This window comes from Stegostoma tigrinum, chromosome 11 (genome assembly GCF_030684315.1).
Source record: "Stegostoma tigrinum isolate sSteTig4 chromosome 11, sSteTig4.hap1, whole genome shotgun sequence".
Taxonomy (NCBI): domain Eukaryota; kingdom Metazoa; phylum Chordata; class Chondrichthyes; order Orectolobiformes; family Stegostomatidae; genus Stegostoma; species Stegostoma tigrinum.
In genome coordinates this window covers 12,146,393-12,159,234 of record NC_081364.1, presented here as the reverse complement: position 1 = coordinate 12,159,234, position 12,842 = coordinate 12,146,393, and the positions used below count along the sequence as shown (strand labels likewise).

Genomic DNA, 12,842 nt, shown 5'->3' with positions numbered 1-12,842 from the left:
ATCAGGAGATCTGTCTCAGACTTGTGAAGCAACAGCCTTACAGTCTTACTCACAGAATCATACCTTACGGACCGACAATGTCTCAGCATCACTATCTACAACCCTGGATATGTTCTGTCCTGCCGGCAGGATGGATCCGGTAGAGTTGGGTGGCAGTGTTATACAGTCAGGAGGGAGCTGCTCTGGGAGTGCTCAACATTGACTCCAGACCCCATGAAGTCTCATTGCTTCAGGTTAAACATGGGCATGGTATTCCTGGTGATTACCACATACCATCCTCCCTCAGCTGATGAATCAGTACTCCATGTTGAGCAACACTCTGAGGAAGCACAGAGGATGGTAAGGGTACAAAATGTACTCTGCGTGGGAGATTTCAACGTCCACCACGAGTGGCTTGGCAGCAACACTACAGGTCGAGTTGGTTGGGTCCTAAAGGACATAGCTGCTAGACTAGGTCTGCGGCAGGTGGCGAGGGAACCAAAAAGAAGGAAAAGTGTCCATGACCTCAGCCTTACTAATCTGCCAGTTGCAGGTACAGGACAGAGTGACCATCACACAATCCTTGTTGAGACAAAGTCCCGCCTTCACATTGCGAATAACTTTCATCGTGTTGTGTGGTACTGTCACCATTTTAAACAGGGCAGATTTTGCACAGATCTAACAACTCAAGACTGGGCATCCAAGAGGCACTGTAGGCCAATGGCAGCAGACTTTTACTCCTGCACAATCTGTAACTCATGGGGTGGCATACCCCCCACTCAACCATTACCACAAGCCAGAGGATCAATGCTGGTTCAATGGAGAGTGCAGGAAGGCATGCCAGCACGAGGCATACCTGAAGACAAGGTGACAACCCGGTGAAATAACCAAATAGGACCACTTACATGCCAAACAGCGTAAGCAGCAAGCGACAGAACTAAGCGATCCACAACCAACGGATTAGATCGAAGCTCTGCAGTCCTACCACATCCTGTCATGAATGGTGGTGGAAAATTAAACAACTCAGTGGAGGGATGAAACTCCACAAATATTTCCAATCCTCAATGACAGAAGCGTCCAGCACATCAATGCAAAAGATAAGGCTGAAGCATTTGCAGCAATCTTCAGCCAGAAGTGCAGAGTGGACGGCCTATCTCAGCCTCCTCCAGTGGTCCCCAGCATTACAGATACCAGTCTCTAGCCAATTCGATTCACTCAACATGATATCAAGAAACAGATGGAAGCACTGCATACTGCAATGGCTACAGGCCCTGACAACATTCCAGCAATAGTACGGAAGATTTGTGCTCCAGAACTTGCTGCTTACCTAACCAAGCCTTTCCAGTCGTTACAATACTGCGTCCAGTTCTGGGTGCCCTATTATAGGAAAGATGTGGATGCTTTGGAGAGGGTTCAGAGGAGGTTTACCAGGATGCTGCCTGGACTGGAGGGCTTATCTTATGAAGAGAGGTTGACTGAGCTCGGTCTCTTTTCATTGGAGAAAAGGAGGAGGAGAGGGGACCTAATTGAGGTATACAAGATAATGAGAGGCATAGATAGAGTTGATAGCCAGAGACTATTTCCCAGGGCAGAAATGGCTAGCACGAGGGGTCATAGTTTTAAGCTGGTTGGTGGAAAGTATAGAGGGGATGTCAGAGGCAGGTTCTTCACGCAGAGAGTTGTGAGAGCATGGAATGCGTTGCCAGCAGCAGTTGTGGAAGCAAGGTCATTGGGGTCATTTAAGAGACTGCTGGACATGTATATGGTCACAGAAATTTGAGGGTGCATACATGAGGATCAATGGTTGGCACAACATTGTGGGCTGAAGGGCCTGTTCTGTGCTGTACTGTTCTATGTTCTATGTTCTAAAACTGTTATCTTCCAGACAATGTGGAAAATTGGCAAAGCATGTCCTACACACAAAAACGGGCAAATCCAACCCAAACAATTACCACTGCATCAGTCTACTCTCGATCGTCAGTAAAGTGATGGAAGGTATCATCAACAGTGCTAGCAAGCAACACCTACTCAGTAGTGCTCTGTTTGGGTTCCAGCAGGGCTGCTCAGCTCCTAACCACATTACAGTCTTGGTTCAAACATGGACAAAAGAGCTGAATTCTAGAGATGAGGTGAGAGTGATAGCCCTTGACATCAAGGCTGCATTTGACCAAATGTGGCATCAAGGAGCCCTAGCAAAAAACTGGAATCGACAGGTATCAGGGGGCAAACTCTCCAGTAGTTGGTGTCATAACTCACACATAGGAAGGCGGTTGTGGTTGTCAGAGGTCAATCATCTTAGCTTCAGGACATCTCTGCAGGAGTTCCTCAGGATATAGTGTCCTCGGCCCCAACATCTTCAGCTGTTTCATCCATGACCTTTCCTCCATCATAAGGTGAGAAGTGGGGATGGTGGCCGATGATTGCAGAATGTTCAGCAGCATTCATGACTTCAGATACTGAAGCAGTCCATGTTCAAAGGCAATAAAATCTGGACAATATCCAGGCTTGGGCTGACAAGTGACATTCATGCCTCACGAATGCCAGGCTGTGACCATCACCAATAAGAGACTATCTAACCACCGTCCTTTGGACATTCAATAGTCCTACCATCACTGAATCCCCCACTATCAACATCCAGGGGGGTTATCATTGACCAGAAACTCAAATGAACTCACCACATAAACATAGCAGCTACATGAGCAGTTCAGAAGCCAGGAATACTGCAGTGAGTAATTCACCTCCTGACTCCTCAAAGCCTGTCCACCATCTACAAGGCAGAAGTCCGGAGTGTGGTGGAATACTCCCCACTTGCCTGGATAAGCGCAGCCCCAACAACACTCAAAAAGCTTGACACCTTCCAGAACAAAGCAGCCTGCTTGATTGGCACTATATCCACTCCCTCCACCACCGATGTTCTTTAGCAACAGTGTACTATCTACAAGATGCACTGCAGAAAATCAAAGATCCTCAGACAGCACCTTCTAATTTCCCAATAGCAGATATATGGAAACACCACCACCTTCAAGTTCCCCCGCAAGCCACTCAGTATCCTGACTTGGACATATATCTCTGTTCCTTCACGGTCATTGGATCAAAATCCGGGAATTCCCTCTCTAATAGCATTGTGGGTCAACTCACATCTGGTAACTGCAGCGGTTCAAGGCGGCAGCTCACCACCACCTTCTCAAGGGCAACTAGGGATCAAAGATTGCTGGCCAGCCTGTAACACCCACATTCCACAAATGAATAGAAAAAGAAAAATCATCCATTCATTCTCCCATCTATATATAATTTTTAAATGATTTCAAAGTTATTAGCTCGATGGCCCACTTTGGAACTCAATACTAAATGTTGATTATTCTTTATGAAGACCTTCTTGATATCAATGTTAAACTTACAATTTACTAGGCTGAACCACTGTCCCCTTTTGCTTCATTCATAATTTAAATTTAAAATTTGAAATTTGCTTTACACATTCCTTTAATTATATTCAATGCTCCTATAAAATCATAACTCGGGTATGTCTTTCTCGTTCAAGAAGAGAAACCCACGTTTCTCGAACCTTTCTGCATAATTTGTCAATGAACCTGGTGATGCTTCTCAACACCAGTCTTTAAGTGCTTTGATGTCTCCCTTGGTTTTTGGTGAGTTGAAAGTGTTTGAATAAATTATTTTAAGTTTAGAGATAACAGTGTGGAGGTGGAGGAATACAGCAGGCCAGGCAGCATCAGAGAAGTAGGAAAGTTGACGTTTTGGGTTGGGACCCTTCTTCAGAAATGGAGGATGGGGACAGGAGCTCAGAAATTAACAGAGGAGTGGGATTAGGGAAAGGTAGGTGGGATGGTGAAAGGTGAGTCCAGGTAGGCAATGGTGGGGATTGGTCAGTGAGGTGGGAGGGGTGGATAGGTGGGAGAGAAGATGGACAGGTTGTGTCAGGTCAAAGAGGTGGGGAGGAAAGGGAGGGTTGGTCATGAAATTGGGGGGGGGGGGTGGAAAAGAGAGAAAGAGGAGAGAGAAGAGAAGAGAGAAGAGAAGAGAGAAGAGAAGAGAGAGAGAAGAGAGAGAGAAGAGAGAGAGAAGAGAGAGAGAAGAGAGAGAGAGAGAAGAGAGAGAGAAGAGAGAGAGAAGAGAGAGAGAGAGAAGAGAGAGAGAGAGAAGAGAGAGAGAGAAGAGAGAGAGAGAGAGAGAGAGAGAGAAGAGAGAGAGAGAAGAGAGAGAGAGAAGAGAGAGAGAGAAGAGAGAGAGAGAAGAGAGAGAGAGAAGAGAGAGAGAGAGAGAGAGAGAGAGAGAGAGAGAGAGAGAGAGAGAGAGAAAATGGGGAGGGGCGCAGTGTAGGCTCCCAAGGCAGAATATGAGGTGCTGCTCCTACAGTTTCCCAGTGGCATCATTATGACACTGGAGGCAGCCCAGGACAGACATGTCGCCCATGGAGTGGGAGGGGGGAATTGAAATGTTTTACAACTGGAAGGGGTTGTCATTTGTCGCGAACAGAGTGCAGGTAATATACACAGCAGTACCTGAGCCTCTGCTTGGTCTCACCAATGTAGAGGAGGTCACAAGTTCAGAGCTTGTTTGAAGCTAACCTTAGTTATTAGCTGATATTAATCAGAAAAGTTACCATTTATGTTTTTAATCTTTCACAAGAGATGGAACCACTTGTAAAGGTACATGTGGGAAAAGGTTTGTGTTAGTTCATTGTGTTGCTGTTGAGGTGCACTGTTTCTGAAGGCGAGTTGCTCAAATACATATGTTGTACATTCTCTTTCCTTTCCCTTCCTCCCCTCCAAAGTTGTTGATTCATATTTGCTTGGCAACTGCTTGGCTGTTTGAATCATTCAAGATGCTGGAGTTATAATGTTTTATGCTGTGTGGTAGGTTGAATACATTTGCAAATGATGGACTGTACAGGATAGGGGCAAACAAATATGGAAGGTTGAAGAAGTGCAGAGGGAGAGAACAACTGCTGTAATTCACAAACTGCATAATGCTCTTTGATGAGTAAGAAGAACTCTTCCTTTTCTCTTCAGAGGTGACTGCAGTTATTATTTAATTCTGTTAATTTTGTGTATTCTTCAGCCAGGTTTCCTCCTTCCCCCACTGGTTTATAATCTGTACAGTTCAATTGCTTGCAAAATCACTTCTCAGAGTTAGAGAAGAAAAATTGATTTCCCTTAGTGATCAATAAATATTTTGCATTCAAGCTGACAAAATATCAGAAATACCTTTGATGCTTTAAAGTTCACTGGATCTTATTGGCTGTTGGATAACTGTCCAAAAGATGGGCTACAGATTTTTGGTTCATATACTCACAATGTTGCTAATTCGTATTCTCAAACAAACAATTCAGTGCGTGGATTGGGATAGCATCAGCAGATTGTGACAGCAAGTTATTGAAGAACAGTTCAGAAAAGATTGACAAGGATGTTGCCAGGCTTAGAGGGTTTGAGCTATAAGGAGAGTTGAATAGGCTGGGACTATTTTCCCCAGAGTTTCAGAGTCGGAGGGATGACCTTATAGAGGTTTATAATATCATGAGGGACACGGATAAGGTGAATACTTAAAAGTCTATTCTCCAGAGTAGGGAGTCCAAAACTACAGGTTTAAGGTGAGAGACTTAAAAGGGGCCTGAGGGGTAACTTTTTCATGCAGGGGTTGGTGCATGTATGGTATAAGCTGCCAGAGGTGTGGTGGAGGCTGGTACAATTACAACATTTAAACAGGCAGCTGGATGGGTATATGAATAAGGAGGGTTTGGAGGGATATGGGCCAAATGTTGACAAATGGGGCTGGATTAATTTCGTATATCTGAGTGGCATGGACGAGTTGGACGAAAGGACCCATTTCCATGCTGTACACCTGCATCCGAGTCTGAGCTCTTTATCAAATACAAATACCATTAATTCTGTGGCCTTCATGTGACTACAGGCTCCACTTCATTGGTGGCTTGGCTTAATATTTTACTGTAACACAATTGAAATAATTGTTCGAGTTTATACAATGAGTCTGTTCTACATTCCCATACCTGAAAATATTAGGTTACTTTAAAGTGAACTGCTTGGCCTAAATAAGAAAGGTCTTAGTACAGATGTTCACTGATGCTGTTCAACTGAATCAATGTTGGTCAAGAAATTATTTAAATCTAAACCTTCAAGTAGTACAAAATTCTATATGTGAACACCCGAACATTCAAATCTATGCCATGTTTGGAACTAAAATGGGGGAGAAGCAATGCTCATGCTGAGTTAACTAATACATGTTGATAATTCACTTGGAATTGTGTTACAGCACTATCTAATTTGATCACTATGCCCTTACACTCAATTCCTAACTGAAAGCACAGCTTTGTTTATTTTCACTGCTCTTCTAAAGTTTTAGTTAAAAAGACTAACTCTGTATCCCCAGAGTTGTAGCCCCCATGTTGTTCTCTCATTGCCTCATTTCCTTATAGCAAGCAATATTTAAACAAAATATGCTGTAATGGTGGCTAAAAAGGTTCAAAGAAAATCCACCTACCTCAGCTTCTTGATCATCATAGTACATCATTTTGATTTCAGGATCCCAGTCTATAGCAATTGTGGAATGTGCTACAGAAGAGGAGCAAAATATTTTCACTGAATCACATGAAGAGAAAAATCAGCAAAACAAATTCAAGTGTCAAGCCGAATGCTTATGGTCACATCATATTAATGATCTCTATCCACCAAATGAGTGGCAGATTGCAATCAAAACTGCAGTTTTGAATGAGAAACTTAGATAAAGTGAGCCTTAGATTTATAAAACAAGAAAGGTGATCCTACAAAATCTGAATTTATTTTAAGTATACCAAACTGAACTATGAGAAAGTTGTGCATGCTTGTAAGCTTTACCAACTCAAACTTGTTAGCCAACTTTACATCCATGACTTTCTTCTTGAAAATACCAAAGTGGTGATGATAAACCAGGATGCTTTATAAATGTACTAAATTGATAATTGCACAATGTAACAATTTTCCTTTTATCAAGGATGTGTGACATTAGATAATGTTAGCAACCAAGTTTCATAGTGCGACTCCATTTTAAAAAATTAAACAATTGCAGCAATAAGACATTGGGCAGAACAGATTGTTCAGTAAAAATCTAGTGGTTTTTTTTTAAGGTGATAATTTGAATGTTTAATAATCTATTCATCATATATTAATTTATTTGGATTTTCAGAAGTTCCTTGATGAAACAAAACATAAAAAACCTTTCAGTAAACTGCCCATATGGCATAATACCCTGAAGGAGGCACTGGAGTATGAGTTGGATATGGGAAGTTCAAGTGCAATTGTGTATATTCAGTGAAAAGAAAAAAAGTTCAAACAAACTCAATATGGCGTCCACAGAACAAAAGGAGTTCAGCATCATCTTAAACTTTATAACTTACAGTTTAATTTGAGAAATGTCCCATCTTCTGCAACAGAGCTGAAATCCGAGGTGCCATAGGCATTCACCATGCTGAAACTGAATAGCTTCTTTGTAAACTTCTGTTTATTTGCTTTGGTGGTCCGTTTGGTGGGCCCATTTTCCATCTTATCATTGTCATCAGCCGCAGAGCCATCAGACTGGCTGTTTTCAGATTCGGAACTATGTTCTTCATTATGTCCAACAACAGTTTGAAGATCCATCTCCTCCTCACCTAAATAATGCAACACATAAATCAAAAGAAACCAACCTTCAAAATTAAGTTGCTAATTTGAAGCTTCATTACTGCATTGCCTAACAACCCCTGTCCTCAAGTTTCTGTAAAACTCTTGCAAACATATGTTTATTCAAGAGAAGTGTTGGCTTTTAATCTAATGGGAAGGCAAAATTGTCATGGAACTGTCTTTAAAAAGGTGGTGGTTCAAGTACAATGGAGGTACATTCCCGCAAGAGGGAAAGACAGTTCAAAATAAAGCCAGAGCTGTCAGGCTGAAGGGAGGAAAAAAATGGAGAGCTAGATGAAAAAGAAAAAAGGTGCGCATGACAGTTGCCAGATTGAAAGCGAGAAGCATGTTTAATACAGAAAGGTTCAGAGCAGAAGTGAAAAAAATGGAAGGGTATGCATCAGTCTTCTACAGACATAAATAGTAAGAAGTTACTAACAGAAAAAAAGCATGTCAGGGATCAGAAGGGGATTATGTATGTCACAGGTATGATTGAGGTACTAATCAAATATGTTGCATAAGCCTTTATCAATAAGGTGCCAAAAGTCAGTGAGAGACAAGCTTGTTAAGATGATAGCTGCATTAAAAATTGATAAGGTGGTGGCTGAGAAAGGCTGGTTGTATGTAAAGTTGATTAGCCATCAGGACTGTATGAGATGGCCCTGAAGATATTGACAAAAGCAAGGGAGGAACCCGTGGAATCATCGACCATAACTGTCCTTACATACAAGAGCGGTTCCACAGGACTAAATAATTGCAAACTCAACAACCTTGTTCAAAAGAATGCAAGAATAATCCATGCTGAATGAGTTTAGATTTTGTGGTGGGAAAGCTTTTAGAATCAAAGTTTGGTCAACTAGAAAAATGTAGATTAATTAGAGCCAGCTAACACAAACTTGTTACAACATCAATCCCATTTAATAACCTTCATTTTGATTTTTGGACGAGGTTACAAAGGAGATTGAAGGAAGTTAGGGCATTGGAGAGCGCAGAGACTTTCAAACATGCATGATAAAGCAAAGTTAAAGCCAACGGAATAAAAGGAATAGTAGCAGCATGAACAACAACTTGGTCAAACAATAGGAAACAGTAGGAGTAAATAGTTGCTTTACAGACAAGAGGAATGCAAGCAAAGTTCCAGAGGTTGGTAGCAGGACTAATCTGCATTAAAGACCAGATGTGGTCGTAAGGGAATTTCAAAATTTGAAGCTGACAAAACCTGAAATCACTGAGGAGGAATAAAGAGAACACAGTTGAAACGCAAGACAGAGAAGCATTAAGCAATACCTTTTCAAAGGAAGAATTATGAGATGCAATCTAAAAGGTTATGGGGCAAAGGGACTTGAAACTGTAGTTGCTCAAAAATCAAAGTGGCAAGATAATTTGAGGAAGTGGTAAACAAGGAATACAAGATCCAGAGCTTTACAGATAAGAATACAAAAACAAGCAAATTATGGGCTGGATTCTGCCCCCTCACCTGCCCTCAGTATTCACCCTCCACTTGTACCACTTCCCATGGCCGATTACCTGCCCTTGATCATTCACTGAAAACTGCTGACACGACATCGGCAGTCTCAATTTCTCTACTCCTCTCTCTCTCATTGTTACCTGACCTCTTCTCAAATTGCTGCACTTTGCTCTTTTAGGTCCAAACACAACTTTGTTATCACCAGCTGACAAAGGCGCCACTGTTGTAGTCTGGCGCACTGATCTTTACCTTGCGGAGGCTCAATGCCAGCTCTCGGACACTTCTTCCTACCACCCCCAGACCATGACCCCACGTCCAAACATCACGCCATTATTGCCAGAACTGTAACTGATCTCATTACCTCTAGAGATCTTCGCCCCACTCCCTCCAACCTGGTAGTCTCCCAAGTGTGGACAGCCCACTTCTACATCCTTCCCAAAATCCAAACCACACAGTCCTGGTAGGTCCATTGTATAAGCCTGTTGCTGTCCCACAGCCTCATTTCCTCCTACCCTTAATCCACCCTCTCTCCACTTGTTAAAACGCTGCCCACCTACAATGCAATTCCTCTGATGCCTTCCACCATATTGACAATTTCCATTCCCGGGCCCTAAATACCACCTGCTCACCAATGGGATGTCCAATCCCTTTATACATCCATTCCCCTCCAGTGCAGTCTGAGCCCTCTCAGCTTCTTCCCTGACCAGAGGCTGAACAGTGCCCACCCACCACCACTGTCCTCTGCCTAGCTGAACTTGTCCTCTCACTGAAAAATTTCTCCTTTAATTCATCTCACTTCTGCTAAGTCAAAGGAGTGGCTATGGGCACCGGCATGAGTCCTACTGATGCCTGCCTCTTCATGGGGCATGTGAAACAAACCATGTTCCTTCCAGTCTTACATTGGCCCCGTCCGATTTTTTTCTTTTAAAATTGGTACATTTACGATTGCTTTGGTGCCTTTTCATGCTCCTGCTAGATCTTGAGAAATTTATTCATTTTGCCTCCAATTTCCAGCCCTCTACCTTTCACATTGTCCATTTCCAACACTTCCCTTCCTTTCCTTGACTTCTGTGTCTCCATTTTGGATAATAAACTGTCCACTACCATGCACTACAAAGCCAGTGACTCCCACAGCTAGGCACACTCCACATCCTGCAAGGATGCCATCCCACTCTCCCAGTTCGTTTGCCTACTTTGCATCTGTTCAGGTGATGGCACCTTCCAAAACAGCAATGCTGTCATTGCTTGCTTCTTCCGTGGCCATGATTTTCGGCCCACTGTAGCTGATAGGGCCCTCAATTGCATCCAAACTACCACATGTGCCTCCACCTTCCCATCACATCACAGCATGATTAGGTTCGCCTTGTCCTCCCTTTTCATCCTATCAGCCTCCACATTCAAAGGATCACTCTCCACCATTTCAGACAACACCAGCAGAATGGCACGACCAAACATATTTTCTCCCCAGTTTCACTATCTGCATTTCACAGGGATCAGGACATCATAGTCCATTCCACAACCAACACCTGCCCTCACTCTGTAGTACCTTCCCACATAACCAAAGAAGGAGCAACATATTGCCTCTTCACCTGCTCCCTGCCCACCATCCAGAAGTCTAAACAGTCTAAGTGAAGCAGCATTTCACCTGCACCTCCAGTCTTAGGTACTGTATCCGCTGCACCCAATGTGGCCTACTCTACATTGGAGAAACCAAACGCAGACCAGGTGACAACTTTCCAGAACACCTTCGGTCTGTGCTAAAGCAGGATACTGACGTTTGCAAGACGGTCATTTCAATAGAGCATCCTGCTCGCATGCTCACTGGCCCGTCCTCAACAAGTTGCACTGTGATCCACTGGAATGACGCAAACTGGTAGATCAACATATCATCTACAGACTAGGCACTCTGCAACCATTTGGACTTAGAGTTCAACATCCTCAAATTGTGAATGAACTTTCATTTCTTCCCTTTCCTTCAGCTTGTTACATTCTGTTATCTTGTCCTCTCTTCCCTCCCCGCACCCTAGTGGGACTGTCCGTCCTTTCAAGTCTGACAGAAGAAACACCGTTTTCTGCCATTCTCATGTTCTTACCACTTATTCTGATCAACACCTTTTCTCCATCAGCACCTACACAGCTACACCCACACCCACACCCAAACCCAAACCCACACCCCCCCCCAAACTGTAGCATTAATGCTGCCCCCTCCACACCTCACTTCAGCTCTGATGAAGTAGTTAAGACTTGAAATGTTAGCTTGCTCTCTCTCTCCATTGAGGCTGTCTAACCCACTAGTGACATCCACCTTGTGTTGTTTTCAGTAAATTATCATAAAGCTTTGTAAGCCAGTAGTTTGGGCTCTATACTCGAGGAAGGCTGTGAAGATTTTAGACCAAGTGAAGAAAATATTACCCAGAATGATTTATGGTACGAGGGATTTGAGTTACGTGGATAAATTAGCAATGCTGGCGTTGCTCTCCTTAGAGCAGATAGAGAATATTTAATAGAAGTATTCAAAATCATGACATATCTGGAGAATACATTGGGAGAAACTGTTCCAGAAAGATTGAGAAGCAGGGGTCACCAATTTAAAGGTGCACTGATAAAAACCAAAAGTGACACAAGAATAAACTAATCTAGTGAGCAAGATAATAAAATGTGAGGCTGGATGAACACAGCAGGCCAAGCAGCATCTCAGGAGCACAAAAGCTGACGTTTCGGGCCTAGACCCTTCATCAGAGAAGCTCTCTGATGAAGGGTCTAGGCCCGAAACGTCAGCTTTTGTGCTCCTGAGATGCTGCTTGGCCTGCTGTGTTCATCCAGCCTCACATTTTATTATCTTGGAATCTCCAGCATCTGCAGTTCCCATTATCTCTAATCTAGTGAGCATGCAGTCAGGATCTGGAATGCACTCAAATTCAATCACAGCCTTCAAAATAGTCTGAAAGGAAAACATCTGCAGGGAAAAGACAGGTCATTAGGAGAAGACAAATTTATTTTGTAAACAGATGGTAATGAAATTACAGCCTGAATAGTCCAAATTGCCTAAATCCATGCCATAACTTTAATTTTCTTCTATTATTTTAATATAGCGGTTGCTCGGTGACTTCACAGGTCAAAACAATGTTTTGCAATAACCTTTTTGGAAAGAGGACTTACAATTAAATTGGTCCTTAAAACCATTTTTAAGAAAAAACTCTGATATCGATCATTTGAAAAGTAAAACTTCCCAAAATATAGACTGACAATTCAAAAGCAACAGGTACAATTATTACAGAAGACATTAATCTAATATGACAAGTTTCACTGTTCTCACGCAGCAAGTTATAAATCAGCTGCATTTACTTTGAAATTATATATTCTTATTGCAAGAGCTGTCTAGGTTAATGCACAGTCATACCTTCATCATTAATACCATTTGGCTCACTGGACAAGCCATTGTCTACGCTCAAAGTTCCAGAGCTATAGCTTTCATATGTTTCCTTACACACTTTCACGTAACGGCTGAAAGAAAACAGGATTAAAATTTTATTAAGCCATTCAAATCAGGTTGACAGTACGGTAATTATTTTAATTGGAATGCTATTTAAAGTTATTAGCTGCATTGTTACTAAAACCAATAAAAACTTAAATTAAAAGTTAATGTTGAAAACCGTTTGATTTTACTACAAATCACAGGCAAGGCACACCCATGTAGAAATATAGTTTTAGTCGCGTTAATCAGAACT

General features: G+C 42.5%; 1 protein-coding gene across 4 annotated transcripts in view; it reads right to left on the bottom strand.

Moving 5' to 3' along the window:
- usp4 (ubiquitin specific peptidase 4 (proto-oncogene)) overlaps positions 1 to 12,842 on the bottom strand; it is a 99,842-nt gene that overhangs the window by 20,517 nt on the left and 66,483 nt on the right. For all 4 annotated transcript variants that reach the window (XR_009446485.1, XM_059649752.1, XM_059649751.1 and 1 more), the window contains 3 exons: positions 12,515 to 12,618; positions 7,385 to 7,636; positions 6,493 to 6,563 (listed from right to left, as the gene is read on the bottom strand). Coding sequence is in view for 3 of the 4 variants with exons in the window: in XM_059649752.1 (XP_059505735.1) it covers positions 6,493 to 6,563; positions 7,385 to 7,636; positions 12,515 to 12,618 (427 nt within the window). In the remaining variant the exon portion in view is untranslated. The remainder of the gene's footprint in view (positions 1 to 6,492; positions 6,564 to 7,384; positions 7,637 to 12,514; positions 12,619 to 12,842) is intronic.